Source organism: Lytechinus variegatus, chromosome 18 (genome assembly GCF_018143015.1).
Source record: "Lytechinus variegatus isolate NC3 chromosome 18, Lvar_3.0, whole genome shotgun sequence".
Taxonomy (NCBI): domain Eukaryota; kingdom Metazoa; phylum Echinodermata; class Echinoidea; order Temnopleuroida; family Toxopneustidae; genus Lytechinus; species Lytechinus variegatus.
In genome coordinates, this window is record NC_054757.1 from 21,435,058 (window position 1) to 21,462,507 (window position 27,450).

Below are 27,450 nucleotides of genomic sequence, written 5' to 3' on the forward strand. Positions count from 1 at the left end.
AACGGTTTGATGCGCAGGTTTTTTTTTTCTTATTCTATGTCTTGTGGGGAATCACATTGCTTTACCTGATGGCCGCTGAGTGGGCAAATATAATTTGAAGATTGAGAACCGAGACGGAAGAATTGAAATGGGTCGGATGGAGGGAATGCATTCATCTGAAGGTGTGTTCAAGCAAGCTTGTTAAAACGAGAAACCGAGAGCCATGAAGGAGACAGATCAAATTACAGTTACTGTCGGAAAACGTTCAGGCAATTTGTTTTGTTGATTGCCAACGTTGAAGTTCTTCCTCCTATTAATGCATCTGTTGTATTGTTTGATTCTAAATCATTCAGCACTCCGTAGGAATCAAATTTTGATAAATTTTGTTGTCATTCTATTTATGTATTCAAATTAATTTTGTTAAGATTGAATTTTTTCCATCCTGTACTACAGTAAAACTGCAGTGTTATTGCTCATTTTGACAATTTTTTTATTATCTTACATTGACTTCAATGCACACAAAAACACAAAGCAATCAAGTAGTGATTGGCCAGATTGAATTGAATCCATATTATGATGTCTTAAAAGATTATAATTGAAATGTTTCTAACAATTAAACTATTTTTACAATTTAATTTTTAGCCACAGCTTTACGAATATTGTATATCAAAATAATCCTTCACCAGTGGCATGATGAGCCAAATATTTTGAGGGGGCCAGATATGGCATATTGGGCAAAATTTATCAAAAGTTGCGAGTGAGGGAAGCGAGCTCACAAAAATATTGTCATTTTTATTAAAAAATTCCAGTTTTATGATAGATTTTTACATGATACTCAGAAAATAATATATTTCACCCTTCTCTCTTTCCTTTTTTTTCATGTTCATGATTTTTTTTTTTTTTTGGGGGGGGGCAAGTACCCCAAGCCCCCCATCCGTTTGCCACCGCTGTTCACTGTTATGTTTGCATCTTTAAACTTTAAATGCAATTATTTTCATGACCACTACCACGACCCTACAAACAACATAAACACATTCCATTAATGATAATATTCCACTTTCATACTGCTCTTTTACATGGGAACAACATTTCTAAGCACTTTTCAATTCAATTCAATTCAATTCGGTTTATTATGAAAGACATTGTAAAACAGTCCGAAGACTGACACATACAAAGTTAACAGAAAAAGGAAAAATACATTGAATTATATACCTACGAATTAACAAAATATAATAAGAACGTAATAGTAAGATTAAATATTGCACTCGAGGTTCAGAAATATAATTAAGGGGATAATGCTATGTAAGGAGAAAATAGAATAATCGGTAAAAACACACAAAAATATTGGGATATGTATTATGTTGATCGATTTCAATGTAAACTGAGGGGGGGGGGGGGACTTGTCAATTATGAAAAAGGAGGTGAAGGGAAGAAGACAATGTCATACTTTTACACACAAATTACATATAGACATTGAGTTCAATGGCATATAAAAGAGGCACATATCACAGAGCAGCATTCAGTAATGCTGTGACATGAGGGATAGTTGAGTTCTTGTATCTCTGAGTTCTGCATCGCGGTAAGTCCAGAAGATGTGCATTACGCAGGGCCGAACTGTGTCGCGAAACAGATTGACGTGTGGGGGGTAACATGTCTCGATGGCGGTGAGATTTGAGAAGACCAAGTCCAAAACTCAAGATGAGATCCTTTCTGCGTTCACATAATGAAGAGAGGCCAAAAAGAGTGAGTTGTTGAGAGTATGAAAGAGATGACGGATACAAAATCATACGAAGAGCTCGTTTTTGGAGTCTTTCAATTTCGTCACTTTGTGTTTTAGTGATTGCAGATCCCCAAACCGGAACACCAAACTCCAACAGTGGACGAATATACACTTTGTAGATATTTACGAGATCATGCTTATCAACTCCAAATTTCTTTAGAATGCAGAGGATATACAGTCTTCTTGAAGAGCGTGAAATCATGTGTTGGACTTGATCATCCCACTTGAGATCCGAACGAATCATCACACCAAGAAGGGTTAACGAGTTGACACGTTCCAAGTGAACATCCTGGATTGTGATGTCTAGCTGGGGTGGAGGGACCTTCAGGAAGGACACTTGCATGACTTTGCACTTTTCGGGTTTAGGCGTAACGTCATTTGAGATGCACCATTGACTCAGCAAATTAACATGGTCCTGCATGGAGCTTTGCTGGTTCTTTGGTAAAACCTCCACAACGCTTAAGTCGTCTACATACTTCCAACGATACCTTGTACTTATAGCAGCATCATTGACGAGTACAAGGAAGAGGATAGGCCCAAGTTTCGTACCCTGGGGCACTCCGCAAGAGAGACGCAGATGACTAGATGAGTATCCCAGATGTCGAACCATTTGATAACGCTCCGACAAAAAACTACAGACGGTAGGTAAAACAGAAGCATCTACTCCCAGATTGATCAGCTTTTCAATAACCTTGGTGTGATTGACAAGGTCAAAGGCCTTTGTGAAATCAATTGTACAAATGTTGGCGTAACATCCACTGCGTTCCAAACTCCTGTAGATGAGATCCAGCATATCTACAAGATAATGATTGATTGAGCTTCCTTTCATATTGCCATATTGAGAAGGATCAATGTGAGGCCTGAGATCAGTCATCAACCAGTCTGCCAGAAAGCTCTCAAATAATCTCGACAGGACAGAGGTGATCGAGATTGGACGAAGCTGGTCAAGGCAGGTGACTCGTTGAGTTTTAGGAACAGCGCAAACCGATGCACACTTCCATTTCGCAGGGAAATAACCGACTTTCAGGCATTCATGGAATATCTTGGTCAACGGTCCTGAAATTTCCAATGCGAATTCCTTGAATAGACGAGTAGGAACATCATTGGGATGAGGTGCCTTCGATGAGTTGAGGCGTTTAAGACGCTTATAGACCTCATGTTCCTGGATTACCGGCGGGGATGAAGGGGCTGGGAGATACGCTGGGAGGGCTGACAAGTCTAATGGAGGCAACAAGTTGCAGACTTGGGAAAAATGAACATTAAGATTCTCTGCTATCTGACGAGGGGATTCATCCTCAGGACCCAGGGAAAATGACGGCTTCTTGGTCATTCCAGTAAGAGACCGTATCTGTCTGTGCCACTTCCCTGGTTCTGATTGTTTCAGATGCTGGACCTTGTTACGGAAGTAGGTTGATTTAGCTCTGCTAATTTCACGTTGAACTTTATTCCTTAGTTGATGGTATCGATCAAAGTTTCTACTTCTATGAGCTAGTTCACGCTGGTTAATCAGACTTCGAATTTTCGCATTGAACCACGGTTTGTCTCTTGCTCTCCGTTTAAAAGATTTCTCAGGAAAGCAACGTTTGTACTGCGTCATGAGCGTACAGTGGAGAATTTCTACCATTTCGTCAGGATCACAAGCGGCGTTAAGCTCTTCCCAGCTAAAGTCGGTGATCCATTGCCCAAACTCCCGAACAGAAGAATCACGAAAGGGTCGTATTTTTAACTTGGAAGTCTTGAGAGGTTGGATACAGTCATGTGGGCGCATAACAACAACTCGGTGGTCACAAGAAGCAATCGGGGCATGTATCACAGGGTCTTCAAACAAGTCAGGGAGGTTAGTCAGGATTTTATCCAAAACTGAATCACCCCTGGTTGGTTCGATAACTACTTGTGTCAAAAGAGCATTTTGTTCAATGACATCTGTGACGAGATCATTAAAATCTCCCATGACTATGATCAAGGCTTCCTCTGTAGAGTTGATCAAATCAGTCATTTGGATAATGTGCTCAGTTATTTCCTGACGATACGGAGAACGAGGCGGAGCATAGACAACACAAGCATAAATGTTCTTCGCTAGATGAACAGTCGAAGATGAACTCAGTTTTACCCAAATAATTTCCAGGTGTGATGGAACCAAATCATTGTACACCAGACGTGAGTTTATGTCATTTCTACAGTACAACGCGACACCCCCTCCAGTTCGATCCACACGGTCACCCCGATGTAAGGTGAATTCATGTAAGTCAAAGCAAGATGATGGCTTGTCAGGAGTGAACCAAGTTTCAGTTACTGCGATTAAACTGATACCACTGTACTGGGAGACAACAGTTGCCTCAAAATCGTCAAATTTGTTGCACAATGACCTGGCATTTAGAAGTAGTATTGAGGGCAATGCTGACGAACCACCACCAGTCTTGACATGAATTAAAGTTCTTTCTCTTTTAGATTGTGGAAAGAACAGTTGACGAGAATATATATCAAGTACTACGCTTATTTTCCGTCTTGTTTTCTTGCCAGCCCGACATCCTCTTTTTCTGCGTGCAATACCAAGAGTATGTATTGTAGAAAAGACATCGTGTGGTAAACGGGGTACTGGCTGTAAACTATTCCGTAACTTGAAAAGATCATCGCGAGTATAACGCAACAATCCATTATTCGGGCGATTGCTCCCGTCCGAAGCTATGCAATTAAGCGACATCACGAGTAACAAAGCACCAAGTAACAAAAGCGGTTCGAGTGCGGACGACCAATTGTAACGTCTATAACATTGACGTGACATGTTAGTGTACGGTACTCACTGTGCCATTGAATGAAAAAGTTCAGCAGTAGTAGTCAAATGGGGCAACAAATGAACGCAAAATGTCATTTACTGATTCCACAAAAATATATTGACCGTTGACCAAACCAGTCCATACAATCCAATAAGCACAATCGTACGTCCAAACATTGAAAATCCAAAGTAAAAACATAAATTCTGAGTAAAATAGGAATTCAAATGGGAGAGTAAATAAAAAACGGTGCTAGCTGTAAAAACAGCGCCCTCAAAACACTTGGCAGATAGACCCTGGCCATTGGATCCTCAGTTGCCCTTTAAATGTATTCTCTTTCCCCACTCCCTGGGGAGCATTCCAACAAGATTTTCGAAACTCAATTGCCAGGCATAGGCTTATTTTATAAGCTTTCACATCCGACCGGGTACCCATTCAACCCCGAGGTGGAGAGTGGCAAAGTTTGAACGTTTTTCGACGAACGTTTTTCTGCGGTGAATTTTTGTAGCTTGAACGCAGCCCATTTCTGTCTGAGACAAGGGGAAGGCCATTGAGAGCCGCGCTGGAATGGAATTGAATTGGATGGGATTGGGGGTGAATTTGATGCATTTTAAAAGGTATGGGGGAAGTAAAGTGGCATGCGATATCTCCACTTTGGTCATATAATCAGTCTGATACTTGCAGTCATTTATACTCTTGGTATTAATCTTCTGGATGACCAACTAAAAGCCTATTTGCTTTATAGCCTACATGTATATGGAGAAAGAAAACAATTTTTCTATAGAAGTATCAGCTAAAAAGAATATTAATTAGTCACACTTGACACGTCCCGGCCAATTGACTGAACTTTATCTCTAGTACGTGACTTGTGTATAGGACTTTCACAAGAGGTCTTAAGTGCTGTTAGGTATAATTATTTCATTTTGGTATATCTATTTCTACATGTACTGTCAATATAGTTGTTGAGATTTCACTACCATAGCAGCTACTAATTGTATTATACAATAGTAATTCCAACTGGTATACAAAGAATAGATACAAGAAGAAGGCCATATATCAATGAAAAGGAGTGTGGGTATACTGAATATTGAGAAGAATTTTGGGGGTCTTCCCACGAGGCTGAGGGTTCACAGTGCCGAGGGTCCATGTAGCCGATTTTTATCAAATAGTATTTTATTTTATCAGGGTTTTTGTATACATCGATTTATGACTGTGAAGTAGCCTAATCCTCTTTGTAGATTGTCTTATGCAAGATTCTCATTTATGTCATGGACTATATTTGTTCACCCTCAGCCTTGTGGGAAAATAATCGGCCTCATGAAATCAGGGTCTCATGGACCCTCGGCCTTGTGGGCCTTGGTCATGCGGATCCTCAGCCTTGGGGGAAAATAATCGGCCTCTCGGACCCACCCCAAATTTTTACTTTACATGATGTTGCCGTACTTGAAAATTTAAGTCAATTTCATGTTCATGTACTTAAAAAAAAAGCCAAAAATAAATATTAGATCTATGAACTTTTAATGTCATCACATATTTCATTTTATATGCTCAGGTTGTGAATGCCTTGTATGTTTCATGCTGATTTGAAGAAGAGAATGTATATTGCTCATGGGCAGATCTTAATGCTTTTAGAAAGCTTGCAATCATGGAGCAATCATTCAAATGTCAATTCGAAGGGCCTGGATGTGTCCAATATGAAATGCATGTCTGCCAAATTTAAAGGCAAAATACAGAAATGGTTGAAGCAGAAACTTGCAGAAGTATTTTGATATTTTGATATTCTGTCACAAGTTATATGTGCCAGTATGCAACAAGTACTTTTGCTACTTTTGCTTTTTATTTCTAATTAATATTCACTGCTTGTACAAAGTGTTCCATCGAGGAGGAAAATTTTTGTTTGGGTAAAAGAACATACATTTATATTTTTTCACCTTTATTTTCCTACTTTTATATGTTTTTTTTTCAAATTCAAGAATGAAGGCTTACAATTTATGTTATGGAACGATCATGCTGATCAATGCGCCTTAAGCATTCAATCAAAATGGAAAAGACGCTATATAAATCATGTGTATTATTATTATTATTATTATCATCATTGCCAACTCAGATGTTGGTTCATACATGTATGGGACAGTGTATTATTATTATTGCTTGAAAAAAATATCGGACAAATGGCTGGAATACTATTCTTATTTTGCTCATTTCTTCAGCACAGTCACCATTTTTTTACCATAATCATTTGCCTCATATCTTTACTCATACATGTGTACAAACTTGTTGTGGTCATTTTTTTCCTTGGATTCTGTTTGAACTCATTTTGAGATTGTTACCAAAAATGACATTGTTTGTGATTAATTCTTGAATATTATTTCAGATCGATGACGATCCCAATGCACCCGTGTACATCCAAACATATATCATGAGGAAATTAGTGACAGACGCTGAAGGCAAAAAGAGTGAGTACTTTTATAATCATTTTTAGAACATGCTAGACCTCAAATATAGCCTGCTGCGGGCATAACCCGGGGTAGGACTGGGGGAGGTGATTCAGAAAAGTTGCAAGCATTGACTCTAAATTGTCAGTGCCGACACTTCCTGCAATATCCTTGGTTTTGATTGGCTGAAGGGCACAGACCTCTCACTGTTACTATGGTAACTGTCAGAGGAAGGTAAATTGTCAGTGGTGATGACTTTCATGAAACGGTCCCCTGGGCCCCCGTCTTACAGATAGATTGGATAAGATTGGTTCTCAAATTCTAGATTCTTGATCGATCTGATATTCCTATATCTCAACTACACAAATTCAGATCAGCAACCCGTAACACAGCTTAGCAATGATCGTAGAACATTTTTCTACAATCGATTCCATTGACTACAATGTACAATCAATCGTAAAAACCAAGCGTACGATTAATCGCTAACCTTTGTGTTATGGGACCCATGTTCAGCTTGATTGGGTCATGTCTTACGAAAAGTTGTGATGAAAGATTAAACTCAAGCTCAAATTGGGATCAATCTAATTCCTATCTCTTATCGTCACAAATTTAAATCAATTACAAGTTGAGTTTGATTGAGGCCCTGTCAGAAAACAAAGAGTTATGATAGATTATGATAAGATTGGTTCTCAAATTCTAGTTTCTCGATCTGATATTCCTATATCTTACAACACAAATTCAGATCAGATGTTCAGTTTAATGGGGCCCTGTCTTACGAAAAGTTGCGATGAAAGATTAAACTCAAACTCAAATTGGGATCAATCTGTTATTCCTATCTCTTATCTACACAAATTTAAATCAATTACAAGTTGAGTTTGATTGAGGCCCTGTCTGAAAACAAAGAGTTATAATAGATTAAACTCAAACTCAATTTGGGTTCAATCTTATTCCTATCTCTAAACACAGTTTGAAAACCCAGACTTCAGTGACCACCTTCAAGGGCAACCTGAAAACATGCCTGTATAAAAGTGCTTTTTGTTAGACATTGACTGATTGTTCAGACGTGTATATGTAAATAGTTTTTGTTGTTCTGCTCTGAAGTGCCTTGAGCATCTAATCAAGATGGAAAGTGTGCTATATAAATCTTATGTATTATTATTTTATTTAGATCAGTCACAAGTTCGGGTTTCATTAGGCCCGTCTTACTAAAAGTAGCAAAAGATTAAAATCTAACTCAAATTTGGATCCATGTAATATTCCTACACAAATAGACCAATTACAATTTGAGTTTATTTGAATATATTACAATTCTTATTTAGATGGACCCTGATTGAATACTTTAAGATGATATTTTTTGGATTATGTGTCATAATAAGTTTTCAGATTCCAAAAATAAATGAAAAAAATAGATGAAAAAGCTTTTTGTATATCGATACATGTAAGGAGATAAGTCATTCATGTGGTGTGAATTTTTCCCGCTAAGAAGTAGATATTGTTTCTGGAAACCCTGCAAATAAAGTAAAAAGTAATATTTATTAAAAAAGAAAGCAAAACATTATAAGAATTGAACTGACTACTTTCCAAATTAAATAATCCTGAATTAGGCCTCATGTAGTCATTCAAAAGAGGTCTGTTCTCAATCAACTGGCCCCGTCTTCCAAATCAAATCTCCATGCAGTGCCAAATACCAATGGGGGGAGCAGTTTCATAAAGCTGATTGTAAGTTACATGTAAGAGTAACTTTAAGAACAACTGCTGATCCTTTCTTGCGGTAAATGATATTCACCACTAAATGTTCATTGGTGATCCTTTTAGCATACGTAAGAAAGGTTCACCAGTCGGTGATCCTTTCTTGTGGTAAATGATATTCACCATTAAATGTTCATTAGTGATCCATTTTAAATAGCGTGTATGCCGTTCACCAGTCATTCTTAAAGTCGCCCTTAAAGGGATGGTCCGGGCTGAAAGTATTTATAGCTTAATGAATAAAGTAGAATTCACTGAGCAAAATGGCGAAAATTCATCAAAATCGGATAACAAGTAACAAAGTTATTGAATTATAAAGTTCAGCAATATTTTGTGAAAACAGTCATGAATATTCATTAGGTGGGCTAATGATGTCACATCCCCACTTGTTTTTTTTTTGTATTGTATTATACGAAATTAGGTTTATTCAAATTTTTTCCACCAAGAACTAGAAAAATTGGATTGACAACTGATTTAGTGCACTAGATATTTATTGCTGCAACTTATTTCATTATAAGGGAGACATATCACACAAGTATGAAATAATGAAATAAATATGATTTTATGCAATAGTATAAGAAAACGGAAAGTGGGGATGTGACATCATCAGCCCACCTAATGAATATTCATGACAACTGTTTTCACAAAATATTGCCAAACTTTAAACTTCAATAACTTAATTATTTGTTATTTGATTTTGATGAAATTTTCAGCATTTTGCTCCATGAATTCTACTCTATGTATTAAGATATAAATATTTTTAGCCCGGACCATCCATTTAAGAACAGCTTTATGAAACACCCATCTGGGAGTCTTTACCTTCATGCTAATGCTTGAAACGGTGTGACTTTCGTTTTTACTTGGCTGATCATTTGTGGCTTGATTCAGCCGTCATAATCATCTCCCTTGTTGTGAGAGAAAAAAAAACTGTTTAATAAAAAATTCACCATCAAAGAGTGACTGAAGAAAAAGATTCAGCATTGTTTCATTATTAATCGTTTGCATGTACATTTAATGCCAACATATGATCTCAACATTTTCTATACATGTATAAGTAGGTGTGGCTCTCAATTTTTTGGCAAGATTTAATGTGATTTTAATCTAGTTTGATATTCTTGTTCTTATCGTTCCGATATAAAAATGAATACTTATATTTACTGCTCATATATAGGTTACAAATGAAGCCACACTCAGTGGCGGATCCGGGGGGGGGGGGGGGGGGATGGCACATCCGGCCCGTGCCCCCCCCCCTTTGAGAGCTATAATCAGTATATTTTTAATGTGAATATGTTCTCACGCAAGTGTGCCCCCCCCCCTTTGAAAGTCACAGCATAATTTTTTAATACAAATTTTTTTTTTTGCTTGTCAAATTTTCCTTGGGAAAATGTGCCACCCCCCCTTTGGAAAATCCTGGATCCGCCCCTGGCCACACTAAAATGCTTTCTCATGATATGACAATACGATTGGTGAATTTTAAACAAGGAAAGATTTCAACCTTCCATGTGAATCCCTCTTCCTGTTTATTTTCCCACTCATCTGTTGACATTTGAAATATGATAAATGCCATGGTTTTTGCTCTTCTTCTTTGACATCAGCTCCCAAAGGAAAACGAGGATGGAAGATGTATTTTGGGACAGTGAAAGGTCTTTGTATCTACCTACACAAGGTGAGAAAAACAGATAGTAAGCAAATAATGACTGTTAGTGAAGGTTAATGGGCAAACTATCACTTATGAGGCAAGCTGGATGTAGCTATCTTTCCAAAGCAAAGCTGAGGAACAATAGCGAGAACATCCAGCTTGCAGAGAAAGTGATAGTTTGCTTCGTCACCTGAAATCAAGACGTGATTATATGCTTTATATTCAGGAACCACTATAAACAAAGAAACCAAGAGCAGTACATCTCTTTATTAGAAAGAAGAATTCTGATTTTTTATTCTTAATCAAGGTTTCCTTTGAAAAAAAATCCATTGAGACGATTATGCTTGTTTTAATGCGAGCGCGTATGTAAACTGCGCAAGCATCCGAGATCTTGCTCCAACAAGATTTATTGTGACCTCACAAAGGAATTTTACTGTCACAACAAAATAATTGAGGGGCAATGCACTTTTATTTTGTTTTACAGCTAGCGCGTATGTACACCGCACGCGCCAATCAGTTCTTGCGCGATCTTCACTGCAGGTAATGGAGAAAGATGGACCAAAAAAAATCAAGTGGCAATGACCACTTCAAATGGGGTGTACTCAAACTAATTCATAAGGAGTTATGACCCTATGGGCTGAAAAAGATTTGCGAAACAAATAATGTCTGATTTGTGTTTGTGGACACACACAAAAAAAATGAGCACACCCCTTAAATCATTCTAAACCATTTATTAGATATTATATCCTGACTTCGATTGACTAAATCAACTATTCATACATTACTTTATATTGTGACTATATATTGCGTTTCTGTTTTTTCTGGATAAAAAAAATATGAACACAACCTCTCTAACTGAGTTGCACCATTCAATATATTTTAAAACCTGAACATGCCTTCATAACGATGTGCTCACCTGTACAGATGTGAATTTTTAATTAGATAGAAGAGCAGTTGGACTGGCATGTACAACTATTTCTAGAAGTGGAGTCAAAATCTTTTTATAGTACCTATAGACGTTTATTGAGACTGAGGGATGGAAAGGAATTTAGAGTAATTTAATATTATTGGATGGGAAGACAGAAAAAGAGAGAGAGAATGAGAGAGAGGGAGGGAGAGAGAGAGGGAGCAATCTAGATTCTTTTCCAGGGTATGCTTTTAATTGGGTTTGGGGCTTTTTTCCCTGAATATTTATAGTCTGTTGCAAGGCAACTATTTGTCACGTGTCATATTTCATTTGATAGCTAAATTGGTAAGTTTTGTACACTGTATGCCCCCTCCCCCAATAAAAGTATTTGCAACCAGAGGACTGATGGCTTTAGATCCACTCTTCTTAGAGGTGGGGAGGATCTCCCCATCTGTATACCAATGATACATGTAAATCAAATCCCCAGGTACAGTGTAGCTGTTTATATCTTGCCATGTTATTGTGATGCAATGCCCACCAAGCTCCAATTCACCCTATACATATAATATATACCTATACCTATAATATATATATATGATAATAATAGCATTGCCTTTTTAAAGGGCCATGAGCACAGAAAGGTGGGCCTGTGCGCTATTTAAGTAGCCACTATTATTATTATTATTATTATTATTATCATTATTATTATTATCATCATCATTATTATTATTATTATTATCATCATTACTTTTACTATTACTATTATTATTATTACTGTTATTATTATTTCCATTGTCCACAACTTGATGTTCTGTTGGTATATTAAACAGCAACCTGACTTCTTCCAGAAATCTAGGGTTATTGTTCTATATTCTATCAAATTGATCCTCTTCTCATTGTTCACTTCTCTTTCTAATTAAAGACCTTCCGTAGGATATGAGCTGTTCCAAGCAAGCTTGCCTTCTGTATGGTTTCAAAGGATTATTATTACATGTATGTGAGCTGCCACCCCAAAACTAAAAAAAAAACAATAAGTCAACCAAAAATATGAATATTGAGATTTTTATTGAGCTTGAATATTCATTTCCTAAATTTCAAAGTAATATGATACGTTAAAATTTGACCAACAATAACCATTACAAGTACTTGATTGAATGCAGAGGAAATTCAGCAAGAGCTTTATCAAAATGAGGAGAAAACAAGGTTTGAAGTTTGGGGTTCACTCGAGCATGAGATGTGCATACTGTGTAATCTCAGTGAAACTTCCAAGCAGTCCGAAAAAGTAGTGTCCAAGAAACTCTTGTATCTTTTATTCAGCTTCACGACTTCAAATTTTCACAGTATGAAGAAAGAATTGCTCTTTCAGATAACCAATTTTTGTCTCACCTGCATAGCAGAGTGAGACTATAGGCGCCGCTTTTCCGACGGCGGCGGCGGCGTCAACATCAAATCTTAACCTGAGGTTAAGTTTTTGAAATGACATCATAACTTAGAAAGTATATGGACCTAGTTCATGAAACTTGGCCATAAGGTTAATCAAGTATTACTGAACATCCTATTAGAGTTTCATGTCACATGACTAAGGTCAAAGGTCATTTAGGGTCAATGAACTTAGACCATGTTGGGGGAATCAACATCGAAATCTTAACCTGAGGTTAAGGTTTTGAAATGTCATCATAACTTAGAAAATATATGGACCTAGTTCATTAAACTTGGACATAAGCTTAATCAAGTATCACCAAACATCTTGCATGAGTTTCATGTCACATGACCAAGGTCAAAGGTCATTTAGGGTCAATGAACTTTGGCCGATTTGGGTGTATCTGTTGAATTACAATCAAAACTTTAAAAGTTTTTGGATCTGATTCATGAAACTTGGACATAATAGTAATCAAGTATCACTGAACATCCTGTGCAAGTTTCAGGTCACATGATCAAGGTCAAAGGTCATTTAGGGTCAATGAACTTTGGCCGAATTGGGGGTATTTGTTGAATTACCATCATAACTTTGAAATTATGTTGGTCTAGTTCATAAAACTTGGACATAAGAGTAATCAAGTATCACTGAACATCCTGTGCGCATTTTAGGTCACATGACCAAGGTCAAAGGTCAATGAACTTTGGCCATAATGGGGGTATCTGTTGAATTACCATCATAACTTTGCAAGTTTATTGATCTGACTTTTGAAACTTGGACATAAGAGTAATCAAGTATCACTGAATATCCCTGTGCAAGATTCAGGTCACATGATCAAGGTCGAAGGTCATGTGAGGTCAATGAACTTTGGCCACATTGGGGGTATTTGTTGAATTACCATCCTATCTCTGTAAGTGTATTGGTCTAGTTCATAAAACGTGGAAATAAGAGTAACCAAGTATCACTGAACATCTTGTGCGAGTTATAGTAGTTTTCAAAGTCAGCACTGCTGCTATGTTGAACTGCGTGATGCAGGTGAGACGGCCAGAGGCATTCCACTTGTTTTATTTTGATTTTGGGGACAACATTGCTATTTTGGCTATTTACAGAGAACCTTATCTGGCAACTTATTGGTGGTTTTGGGGTGGTAGGTCACATATTGAACATTATGAAGGCAATGAAATTACTCTTTGATGAAATGTGCAGAAACAAGAACTTTTCGTCAATTTCACATAAATCTCTCTGTTGTCTTTTTTAGTCCGAGGTTGCAAAGGACATGGCTTTCAACAACCCCAAGGATGTCATGAGGATCCATCATGCATTAGCCAGCCGGTCTGGTCAGTATGATAAGAAACCAAACGTCTTCTCTCTGCGGCTGGCCAACTGGAGTGAATACCTTATACAATGTCTGTAAGTTTTTATCTCACACGGTCTTTATTGGGGGTTTAATTTTTGCCCTTTATTTGCTGAAAGGATGGTGAATCTAAGTGTCAAATTATGGAAATACATGTCATTTGAGCTTCTATATCGGTGCTAAATAATATTTATTTCATATAATTTTAATATTTATTCAATATCATATACTATAATATTTATTTGAACACTAAACTGGATTTAAAACCTGGATGATTGACTGACTGATCAATTTGGAAGTGAGTTTGGGGTTTTTTACTACGAATTTGGGAGAAAGTCTTTAGAAAAATGAACTTCAGGATTGTATCTATTCATAGTAGCCAAAACATACAGAACTCATCAACATAAATTCCTTTTGAACTTTCCAACTTAGTACAAAAATGTGGAAATTTCTGTACCAGCAGTTCATCTAAGTCAAAGTATAGATAATAGCTAAAATTGCAATTATTCTTCTAAATATTGTGGTACCTTTGAGTGGTATCTGACTAGTCTTCTCTTCTCATTTTATTCCAGTGATGTTCGAGATATGCAGTCTTGGATGCAGGCCGTCAACCTAGCAGCGGCAGTTCATTCCTCGCCGCCCCTTCCTGCAGCGGTGGGCTCACAGATGGCATTCAGGAGACCTATACTACCAAGTGCTTCTTCAAAACTTGAACCAGTAAGATAGAACCTGTACAATACTAAGTGGTTTTTGTCTCGTGCCCCTCAATCAGAGGGTCGTGGGTTCCAATCCCAGCCATGGCATTATTTCCTTCAGCATTGTACTGTACTGTAATGAATGGGTACCTGGCAGGAAAATTCATTCCTTGAAATGCTTGTATACAGGTATGGTGACTTGGATAAAGTTGTGGTTATAATGAAAGTTTCCAACTTGAGCATAATAATAGTAATAAATCATGTTACAGGATTTGTATAGCGCAGGTATCAATGTTGCTACATGTTGGTGCTCAAGGCGCTCCTAAGCTAGTCTACCGATTCCGGTACGCACAGCTTTTTTGTACATTACTTCCTGTCGATACGCATTTACCTCACCTGGGTTGAGTGCAGCACAATGTGGGTAAATTTCTTGCTGAAGGAAAACATGCCATTGCTTGGAATCGAACCCATATCCTTCAGATTGAAAGATGAGAGTCTTTATAACCAATAGACTACGACGGCCCCCACATGAGCACTCTGCAGAGTTGATGTGTGGACTTTGTCAGTTTTTCAGGGGGGGGACTTGAACTACCCCACTAATAAGTGTTTGGTACCACAAAGTCGTAAAATAGCCTAAAAAACTGACATATTGAAGCTTTCCGACATGCAATCATTGGAGTAAAATGCATGAATGAACAGAACGCTAGAGCGAAAAAATATGTATAACCTTGTTTGGTTCTGTTACCGGTATGTAATGTTTCGCTCTAGCATTGATGGACAGTGATGGAGTTGCGATTGATTCAATCAGTCATAACTCTTTGTAAGACGGGGCCCAGGTCTTGGTCCCTCTGAGGATTTCCCTCCAGCAAAGTATGGAATCTGCATTCACCCTATCTTGGCTAGAGGGAGGGGGATTCCAGCCCCCCCCCTTCCCTTCAGGGCTAAGTCAAAATTAAGAGAAAAGAAAAATTGCTGCAAAGTTATTTTTTCAAGTCTCTGCTCTGCCATGTGATCCCCCAATTCGAAACTTCTGCTCTACCGACTGAGCTATCGAGCCTCTTGTTTTTGGTATTCGGCATTAGGCCTATATATCAACAGGCCTTAAAATTCTGGATTAGTGATTATTACATTCAAGTTTGTATACATTTCTCTTTTTTTCATTTCTTTCCTTTGAAGGCTCAACAGCTAGCTAGTCATGATGAGAAGATTGAAGCTTTAGAACGGGATTTAGAAGATCACAGGAGCTATCCTCCTGACAAGAAAACGAAGACGAAGATCATCAAGGATTTCCAGACCAAGGATGAATATTTGGAATATGAGGTTTGCAAATCCCATGGTGTCTTTGGTGTTGATGGTAGTGTTGCTGTTTAGTTTGTTGGTCTTGGTGTTGATATTAGTATTGGTGTTGATATTAGTATCGGTGTTGCGGGCATTTGGTGTTATTATTGATGGTGCTATCGGTATTGGTGTTTGAATTGGTGTGTGATGTCAGTGTTTTAGTGTTAAGAGTATAGATATTCTGCTAAACTGAGCTAAGTCTAAAGATTAAGACTGCTATCGTGTGTTTTGAGCCTGCAAACTAATGGATATATCAGCTTTTGTCACCAAGCCAGAAGTCCCCTCATGATCTGTGCTTGATTTACCATTTATTCTGGAAGTAAAGACCTCTTGTAGAACAGTTGTCCAACCCTCTAAGTGTGAAGGTCTGACCCGCTTTGTGTGTGGGACTTTCCTGAAATAATCTCTCTCTCTTTTCTCATCATATTGTAATTTTGAATGCTCTCAAGATACCATGACTCGAGGAGATCAAGACTTGAAGTGAAAATGGGGGAAAATGGGGCTGTGCTTAAAAAAAATGTTGCCATAGAAATGCTCAGTTGATAGAGTTACCATTCTCTGCTGTCTGTTGTATCATCGCACATTGGGACTGTATTGAAGTCGAAATTGAAATCATTACATCTGCCATCATTTAACTTGAACCAATTGAATGATAATTCTCATGAATATACCTTTTATCCATCCTGCTAACTTTCTTATGTGTTTTTTTTTATTCTCCCAAAGATTTCAAGATTCAAGACGTACATCTACCTGCTGCGCTCTCAGCCTTTCAGCTCCTTGCCACCCCGATGTGCCCCGCCCGCGCCGTTGTCATCGTCAGCAGTCGCCAAGCGATCGTCTCCCGCTCCCGTTCCGAAGTTCGCATCCTCTCATTCCTCCACGTTATCACGGTCCGCATCGGCTCCAAACCAACTGCCAAAGGTCACATCGTCGTCATCATCGTCATCGATCTCCAAATCGTCGTCATCAATGAAGGCCACCGTCGGGCGAAAATCTCCAGAGACTAACTCCAAGTCGAACCTGCGCAGAAGCACCTCCAACACAGGAAGCCATCCCGATCCTTCTGAAGAATCGCAACCGTTCCTCAGGGATAACTCCAACAAGGTACACCGAAGCTTTTCGGATCGCTATAGCTACCGTATGGCAATTAATAATAGTATAAAGATGAATGAATGATCGAATGTGAGAAATCAACCTTTCTGTTCAGCAGCAAGATCTCAACATTGAGAAATATCCCTTTTTGCTACATGATTATTGTAATACTACTAATGATGAATACAGGAGGGGGATCCCATATAACTCTTAGATTTAATTGCGCGATGCAAGAAATTTGCAAGCAAATGCAAGTCAATTTTGGGTCCCAAAATCAATCCTGATTGGGCCTGTCTTACAAAGAGTTGCGATTGATCCGATCATTCACAATTATGGAAAGCCGGCAAACTCAACATATAAAATGCATGTTTGTTCAAAAAAATTTGTGGATCATCATATGTATGTTTATGACCTATATTCATAAATTCATTGATTTCTTGACAATTTGGTGTGTTCTCCTTTGTTTACAAAGGACATTTAGCAAATTTCCTGTAAAAAAAATTGTGACACTGATGGATTTCCATAGAGATACGATTTGTGGGATCAATTGCAACTCTTTGAAAGACGGGGCCCTGCAATTAATTAAATTTGCACTCAACTGCTGCTTTGCTTGTTCCAACAAGGAGTATACATCGAGTGTGCCATAGTTTCAGAGCTGCCAAGTAGTACAGATTTTCTGTATTTAGAACTGAAAAATGAGAAGAATACATGTGGTTTTATACAAAATACTGAAGAGCCGTGGTGTAGTGGTTCTGACTCTCGCCTTGTAAACAGAGGGTCGTGTGTTCGAATCCCACCGCGGTCTAGCGTCCTTTGGCAAGTCGTTAATCCACACTTTGCCACTCTCGACCCAGGTGCTAAATGGGTACCCGGTAGGATGCGAAAGATATTGTATGTTTGATTTTGCCAGCGCCATAATGTGGCTGCGATGAATGCAAGGAATGCTCCCCAGGGAGTGGAAATTGTGCACTTTTCGTGCTTGATTGAAATGAATCCAATGACCGGGGTAATAATATGCTGTAACGGGCTTTGGGCCATTCTGGGAAAAGCGCTTTATAAAAATTGGCTATTATTATTATTATTATTCTAAAGTTTCAATTTTATGTGTTTTCCTAAGGTATTTCTTGGAAAATACTGATTTCCTCACCAAAATACTGATTTTCAGTTTTAAAAATACAAATGATCTTGTTCAGGTTGGCAGCTCTGTAGTTTGAATTGATCTATGAATTGGAATTGTAAAATTGCTATGGAAAGTTGCGAGTGATTGCAAATATTTTCCTCCAACCGCCTACAATCTTTACATTATAGGATTTCTCTTCCTTGAGAGAGAGCCTTCACTTGGATTCGTCTGTTAAAGTATTATTTTGACTAACAGTATCAAGAACAGTATACATGTGATTGGTCTGAGTATTATTGATTGACTGAATTCTCTTTGCCGTATTGCAGATTGAAGAGATAAAATTAATCAATTCTTACTCGTTCGCTAAAAATTTCTTTGCTGAAAGACATTAAATGCAGATTATTGTGGGGTTCTTTTTTCATGGGTAATTTTACATTTGATTATACATAACCCAGAGTAGAGCAAGATTTATGACCAGCAGATGTTACGTAACACCACTGGAATTTGCCTTATGGCTAAAGCCATTATGTCACTATTCCCTGGCCTGACCATTGTCCGAGGCTAAGAAGGTTTGGCCAAAGAATTTCATGCTGGGACTCCAAGTTTGAAGATGTCTCTGCTACAGGCATTTCCAGTGCTTTTCTCAATGCCTGGGATCACCAAACTAATAACATCTATATTACTTTAATGCCCAGAGCAGGGTTTAAGCCAATGACTCTCTTATTAAAGGTCAAGTCCACCCCAGAAAAATTTTGATTTGAATCAATAGAGAAAAATGAAACAAGTGTAACGCTGAAAATTTCATCAAAATCGAATGGAAAATAAGAGTTATGATATTTTAAAGTTTTGCTTATTTGCTTATTACACCATGACGTCTCCACCAAGCACTTACATACTCTACTACAAAGTCTATTTTCGACGAGACCAAACATGATTTAATAATATACAAAGTTTGATCAAACCAAGGAATACTATGGCAGTAAACATCAATCACTCAGTTTCTAACCCATATAGTTGATATAAACATGAAAAAAAATGGATTAAGCTTACTATTAAAACCTCTATTTAAAGTGCAATAGAAGGAGCACATTATCTCGTTATGAGCTGCATTTATTGGTATTTTGATGTTTATAATAAAGTCCATCATTATGCTTTGTTTTTGTTTTTTAAATGGCAATACAAATGCCAAATACTACTTTGTACATAAAACTGTCAAGTATTTTAATTGATATCTGTATATTACACTCAAAATGTTTTTTATACGAGCTTTTAACTTGTCAAGTCGAAATGAGTTGTGTACATTGTGACTTTGATTGAAAATGACGCATAACGTTTGATAGTTGTCGCTCTGTATTAATTTTCAAAAGTATATTCACAACTACAATAATCTAGCAATATATACCTGCAGTACATTGAGTTTTATAGTATTTATTCAACAGTCAATGTTTGTGTAGATAGTAAAGTATCTTTTACAAGGAATTCTAAAGTATCTTTTACAAGCAAAATTGTTCAACTTTCCTTGTCTGTGCAATTAAGTTTTTATATGAGATTGTGACAAATTAGAAGTTACTTGGGATATTTGTGGGTTTTATTAATTAAACACTTTGTTTGCCTGTCAGACTATTAGTTCAATACAGTTTTTATCTAGATTATTTTTATTTATATAATACGAGCTATAATTCTAAGAGTTTCTTACATTGAGCAATTGGTTATAATGCCATGGCTGAATATATTTAATGCATTCAACACCGGGTTTAAAATCCTATTTTTGACACACAGGGTGAATGATAATTTAATCAGAAAAAAAAGAAAAGAAATACCATTCATACAGAATCCCTTTCTATAATGGTAATGTAAAAAATAAGATATTTTGTTGAAAACATTGTTTTAAAGTTCAATCCTATTTTGACTTTCACTGTGAATGTTTAATTGACCGAGTCTATTCCTTTTTTACAGGGTATTAACATACCAAATTATACAAATCAATGCTTATCCGTATTTTATTGCAATAGTATGGGCACAACTAATATATAAAATCTGTTTTAGCCTTTTATCATAAAGCTTTTAATTAAAGACTACTTGCTTCTACTAATGCAGTTACTACGTACATGTTGCATACATATTTGTTCTCATGAGATATCATTTTAGGAGTGAAATGGCCTTCTTGTTAATAAAAAGAAAAGTCAATAAATAGATTTAAGATGAAAGTTCATTGAAAAATTGATTTATTTAAATTCCAACCTGGAACTCATATTGAAATGTTCAGATTTTTCCAAAAGAACCTTCAATTTACGGGCAACTTACAAAAGGTCTGTGCTGTGTTTGTTCTGGTTTATATGTTGCTTCATACTTATACAAAGTCTCTTTATAGGTGTATTACAGCAAGTCCAGCTATACATGTAAATGTGCCAATTCTTTTTTTTTTACAGCGGTATTTTCATACCCCCTTTATTTTGTCTTTGATTAAATATGGGGCTTAGCAATCATTAAGATGCTTGCCAGATACCCGCAGGAAAGTTTAAAGAGAAAATAATTAGTAATCGCAGCAAAAACAGTTATTTCATGAGAAAGCCTTTGAAATCAAGGTTATAATTACCACCATATTATCATAGGTCTAGATCCGGTACATAGAAATCAACTTGTCTTTGTAAAATCATGAAATCTTAGCTGAAAACCGATAATTCTGATCATCACTAACACAAATAGGCATATGTGGGACAGTGTATTAAAATTGTTGGGGGGAAAATACCCGACATTTTATGGAATTCTGTGCTTATTTTGCTCATTTCTCAGCAATTACACTTTTTTTTCCAGAGTCATATTGGCACATATTTTTTTATTCATACTTACCTGTACAGACCCTTGGATGGTCATTTTATTGGATTCTATTAGAACTCATTTTGAGATCGTTACCTTAACTGGTATTTATCTTTAAGAAATTGTCCTTTATTTTCATATACCTGAGGAAGAGCACTATTACATGTATCTTCTATGACACCAGCATTCGGCATACTGATTCCCATGCGTTTGTTCATTTAAAATGTATTCTAATTTCATTATCAATCTTTTTTTATTCCTCTTTTAGGTATGATCTTCATACACTTTGGATGCAATGCTAAGTATAACTAAAAAACATCTCAGTAATTATTTGAGAGAGAAAAAAAATGAAGAAAATGCTGAATATAAAAGATTTTGTTTTCGTACCAAGTAGCAACCCATGCCAAAATATGAATTCCAATTTTTAGTTTTTATCAATATTTGCATGCAGTGATGTTACATGACTAACTCATTCTCATAATGCAATTTTATAGTTTTATTTGTACTATAACCTACTTGCTCACATTCAAAGAGACAGTGCACAAAAAATTATTTTACGGTCAATTGAAACCTTTTCTGACAAAAACAGTAACATTAGATTTTAAAAGTTTTATAGTTGTCTTTAAATTAATTGTGAGCAATTAGGTACTTATTTATTTGCAGTTCATAGGGCCCCTTTGCTGAAAGAGACGCAATCAGACGCAGGTGCTAAGATTGATCACAACGTGGCTTTCGACCAATCATAATAGCTCTTTTCGGACTTGCGTTTGATTTTCTGAGTTGTGTTTAAACGGTTGAACTCTTTCTGCAAAAGGCCCTGATCTTTGTTTCATTTTATTATCTATAATTCTTCATCGTCTTCAACCTGTATAATCTTAATCATTTCATTATCTTATGTTAATCCCACACTTTCTGTTTTTGTGCTTATGGGCCAAGATTTTGAACTCCAGTGTGCTCAAACCATAGTCTACATGACGAAAATTTTGCGTTTAAGAGCAGTATACCCCAAGTTTCCCTTATCATCAAATCTCTTCTCAAAACCCTATTGCCCTCAAGCATGAAATTTAAGTATAGAAACACCTGTTTCTTGACCTCGGTCCGAAGATAATACACCCCAGCATCAACGGTCACAGCAGGGGGCCACACACGATGGATTGCATTCTGTTGAGTGCATGGAGTTCCATGTATACACGCGTTGATAGAAACTTTTTTCTTCCTTTCTTTCTTTCTTTTTCTTTCTTTCTTTCTTTCTTTCTTTCTCTCTCTCTTCCTTTCTTTCTTTCTTTCTCTCTCTCTTCCTTCCTTCCTTACTTTCGTTAAGACTGTATCGTTGCGCGAGTGAACGGCATGCATCCCATATTTTCTTGCTGTACGGACAGAAACTACCGGTAGATGGGATGCATCGCGGTCCTTGCATGCTAAGCATACCGTAATTTTTATTCCACATACTTTCCTTATTTTGAGGTCGATTTTCTTCGTTCGAAATTGAAAATGGACTAGTATTGGATGTCTGAATGTAATATGCCTTTGAAAACGTGATTAATATCGAATACAATAATTTCATTCCGAAGATCCTTCTACAGGCAGACAAGTCTTACGTAATAGCACAGCTGTTGTTTATCGTTTCGTCCTTGGCTCAACGCTCGTTTAGCTGGCCCGTGGTGGTGAAATCGAGACAAGGGGATTACCTGGCCAAGATTGGTTTATCGGGGTTGGAAAAGTTGTTTGAGATTTGCAAACGCAAAACAGGGTATGCGACCGCAGTTTGCAGTCCGAAGTGAGGTCGAGAATCAAACGCGAAATTTTCGTAATGAAATCTATGGTTTAAGTATGGAAAGCCAAACGTAATGCAAATCTTTAAAGTAGATTATCAGATTATCAGATTTTTAATCACATTTGGTTGTCAAATCTTTACAAATTATCTGGAAATAATAATACATTAAAACCATGAAATCATGGAAAATGAGCCTACATGTAGTTAACACAAGAAGCATACAGTTTAAACACTTGTATTAATTAGGGTCTCAATTTTTCATGTTAAGGTGGGATAGATATGCTGAAAATATTCAATATATTTACACTTTTATCTTCCCATGATTTTAATACAGACTTGGACCATGGTTTCTGTTAAATCAGAGTTCAGGATATGTGACAGTGTGTTTAAAAGAGCACATTGTGTCAAGTTTTACTTTTTGAAGGGCTGGCAATGTTGAGTTATGTTGGGTTTTATTTTTCAGAGTAAGCAATGTACCTCAGCACTACATCACCATTATTCACAAAAGTGTTTCATGATTGTCAATTTTTTTATGAGCTTTATTTTATTACGACTACAAAAATTTTTTTACTTCTAATATAATTACACGAATTGAGCAAAAATGCATTGAATTCGTGATTTTTAATTCTAGAGAATTTCTCATCTCGTTATAATGAAAAAATATGGACTATGTTCCAAAATTTATGCCATAAATCTGTTTTCATTTAATTGATGTTTCTCTTATATTTTCCTGCTTTTATAGACATAAACTTTATTTTAAGATGGACTATATGTCTAAACTGGGGTGCAAGTCACAGGCTTTTGACCTTTGTTTCTTTGAGTCCTCAATATACTCACGCATCTGCCTTATTACACAAACCATCATGATTGATCATATGATTGATAAGTGTGATTGATTGCACATAATAAACAGTGCAATCAATCATGTTGTTTTGTGTAACAGGTCCCTGTTATTCTGTTGGTTCCCGGTTTCACGAGTGTCTTATGAAGTAGCTCTGGGGCCCGTTGCTGAAAGGGCTGCAATCAAACGCAACTCTTAAGATCACGCGCAACTTGATTCTTTACCAATCAACAGCGCGCATTTTGGACTTGCGATTGATTTTTTGGCTTGCATTTCAACGCAACTCTTTCTACAACGAACCCCTGTAGGGAAATGTTGTGGTACGGGAAGGTGTGGCATAATTCTGGTTAATTTGGACTTGGCCTCGTACCGGTTAGTCCAATCTCAATACTGCTTTGAGCCACTGTGACCAAAGCCAAGTATTCTTATAGCAGTGGGTCAGTAAATCCTAGGCTATTGTAAACCACACTTTTATGGAGTGCCATTTGCTGCCTCGTTCATCATGTTTTTAATCGGTGAAAATTTGTTTGAAATATAAACATTTTGCTGTGAAAGGACAAGCATGGGATTAAACAAGGATACAATGAACTATTTTTACCTTTTAATTGTAGTGGATAATGATAATAACTATAATGATAATAGAATATTATTTCATGCCCAGTGCAGCCACTTTATTTCCGAAAACTGTTTTCCCAGCGGGCCCTGCGTAAAATGATGATGTCATTGTTACCCCTCATATAGCTAGGCTGCCATAAGCATTCCCAAATACCGGGTATCCTCTACTACTCCTGGGTGGAGAGTAACAAGTGTAGATAAAATGCCTTGCCAAAGTGAATATCAAAGAAGTGAGCTGAAACCTGGCATTTCATAGGAGTGTGGAATTAAATTCTTTAGTCTGGAGCTAAGCCTAGTGTATATGATGAGAATATCAACCAGTGGGATTAAACCAATTGACTCACATGTTCCATTTTGGTTAGTTTGTTGTTAAAACTTTCCATTTTGTTTATTTTTGTTGTTGTTTAAATCATTTTATGCCATCTTCCATACCACAACATATTTTATATTGAGCTATTGTATTAATCCCACACTATTTTTTTTTAAATATTTATAATTTAGCATTTCCATTTGCAGATTCTCAGTTTTCCATCAACAGTCGTATTTCAAATTATTACTATTTTCTTTTTATATACCAAGTTTTTGGCATCTTATGGCATCTTACCACAACATGTTTTCTATATTGAGCTATTGTATTAATCCCACATTATTTTTTTATATTCGTAATTTAACATTTTCTTTTGCAGATTCTCAGTTTTCCATCAGCAGTCTTATTTCAAATCATTACTATTTTTTTCCTTATGTACCAAGTTGTTTATATTAAAATTATGTGATATTTGTCCCATTCCAAAGTTATGTATAGTCATTCCCCCTCACAATGTTACACCGTTTTTCCTCATATTTGAAAAGTGATTTCATCATATTTATAAGTATTTTGTCAATTCGTAATAAAAGCCATACTGTAAATCCAAGTTCAATATATATGTTCTATTTAATACATGGAGATAAGTTTAACAGGGTCTGAATTGTTGTGGATTGATGTTGTAGACTATCCATTTTTTGTATAAGATAACATAGAAGATGAGACTGAATAGTCTTTGTGCTTCAGACTTGTTTTCATCACAACTCTTACAGAGAGGGCAAGCACATAGTTGAATGAAAATATGATTATCATGAAATCACAACAATCGCTTTTACCTATTTTTTTCTTATACATAAATTTTGATACTTGGCAAATTTTAAGTTGATTTTAAACATCTATTTCTATGGGGATCAGTTTTAAGAGAGAGCAAGCAAATATGAACAACTTTTTCAATATCAGAATTTTCTATAACAAGTGGTAAAGTGGACATCGCACAAACAAGGTTACACATGCATATGAACTTCACCAGACCTCACAATATAAAATGACTCACTAATATTTAAATTTCTTTTCAGACTAAAAAAAAAACAAAAATGTATAAATAACGTTTAAATATGGTAAGTAGGTTATATTTTTCATACATGTTTGAAAATTATTAAAACAATTGAATGTGCTTTATCTTACAAATAAAAGCTACGCGTGATAATTAAAGGGGTTGTTTTATTAGATGTGCTTCAGGGCCAATTATTTATTGTGTTCAGTAATCAATTGGCAATCTTGATGAAGACAAGGCTCAAACAGAAACTAATTTTCAGTATGATGTGCCATTCAATGCCTCATTTTTTTATGCTGCATGGAGGGTCGCAAAATCTCAATTCTGTTCTGAAATGGGAATGGTATATGTATTTTTAATTTGTCTCATTCAAAAGTAGAAAAAATTAAGCAATTTATTGGAGATAAGTATGCTGCTGAACCATGTTTTGTTTTGAATGAAATCTATATAAATTAACTTTATACTTCTTAATTGGAACACTTTTTAATTGGATTATGAATAATCTTTGTACTTGTTTTTATAATGAAGAGGCACAATTGTAATTCCAAGCTGACAAGCATTGGATTAAAACTGAATTTTAATCCAATGCTATATACATGTATGAGAGACTTTATTGAAGCCTTTGGGGGGGGTTAGATTCAATTAAATTTAACTTGATTTAATTTGTGAATGTATTCAGATCATGAAATTTGCAGTCAACTAAATGTACTTATATTCAAATAAGCTGTTTCCTAACCCTTCTGCCCCCTGAAGCTTTTTTTTATCTTTCTTTAATAATGCAATTTATGATAATTATAAAAATATTATTCAAAGGAATGTGAAGGATTGCACCCTTAAGTGGCCATGATTTATTTTTCTGTTAGGATGAATAAATATAGATTTTAATTTGATTGTCATAAAAGGTTAAATTCTTTTAGATAAATAATTTTTGAAACTCATTTGTGCTGTACTATTCAAAAATTTAATATTTAAAAAAGATTATTGTAATTTTTGTTAAAACAAATTTATAGCTTCTATCATTTTATTTCAGACATATGCATGTACTGTAATAAAATTATGTTGCTGCCATATTTTGATTTTGAAATATTAGTTTAAAGATGAATAAATTCCAGGTAAGGGTTTTAAGAGTTATTTTTGTGTTCCATTAATTTATGCTTAGCCACTGATAACATAGTTTTCACTACTTATTTTGGTTTTAATTTATAAGGTCGCAATTTTCTTATGCTTAGGGGGATAGTCAAGATATGCTGAAAATATTCAATAGATATATATATTTAGATGTATTACTTTCATAGTGTCAATGTCGAAAGTGTTGAATCCGTATCTGGACAAAACAGATAAGTTTTATTTATCTTTTTATATCTTTGTCAGAAAAAAACTAATTTGATATTGTTTGCAATGAAATGTCAAGTACAGTAAATGTTGATGATGAATTTTAGAGATATTTTTTTGTATTATTTCAATGTGAAGGATAGTTAATATGAATGTCTGTATAGAATATGTAAATTCTGTCCTGAAAACAAAACAGAAATGACAATTCAATATGGTTCAGATGAAATTTATATTCTTCCAAAATGTTAGTTAAGTAATATTTAATATCAAAAGGTATTGATAGAATAAACTTTGTCAGAAACAACCAGTTTTGCTTTGTTTTTGTTTTATTTCTTTGGTATTTGCTGGGGAAGTTGTTGTATGCTTCTCCTTTTTTTTCTGGTAATCCACGCAAAGTGTGAATGGGTAATTTTTTTGATGAATGGCATTTTAGTTACTGCATG

At 36.0% G+C, this 27,450-nt stretch overlaps 1 protein-coding gene across 4 annotated transcripts in view; it reads left to right on the forward strand.

Moving 5' to 3' along the window:
- Window positions 1-27,450, forward strand: part of LOC121432026 (PH and SEC7 domain-containing protein 1-like) — a 99,003-nt gene that overhangs the window by 68,406 nt on the left and 3,147 nt on the right. For 2 of the 4 annotated variants that reach the window (XM_041629837.1, XM_041629841.1), the window contains 6 exons: window positions 6,905-6,986; window positions 10,307-10,377; window positions 13,933-14,084; window positions 14,601-14,745; window positions 15,900-16,043; window positions 16,785-17,641. In XM_041629837.1, coding sequence (XP_041485771.1) covers window positions 6,905-6,986; window positions 10,307-10,377; window positions 13,933-14,084; window positions 14,601-14,745; window positions 15,900-16,043; window positions 16,785-17,237 — 1,047 coding nt within the window. In that variant the 3' untranslated portion in view covers window positions 17,238-17,641. Of the gene's footprint in view, window positions 1-6,904; window positions 6,987-10,306; window positions 10,378-13,932; window positions 14,085-14,600; window positions 14,746-15,899; window positions 16,044-16,784; window positions 17,642-21,358; window positions 22,159-27,450 lie in introns of those variants that run through there. The other 2 variants (XM_041629839.1, XM_041629838.1) reach the window with 2 other exon arrangements.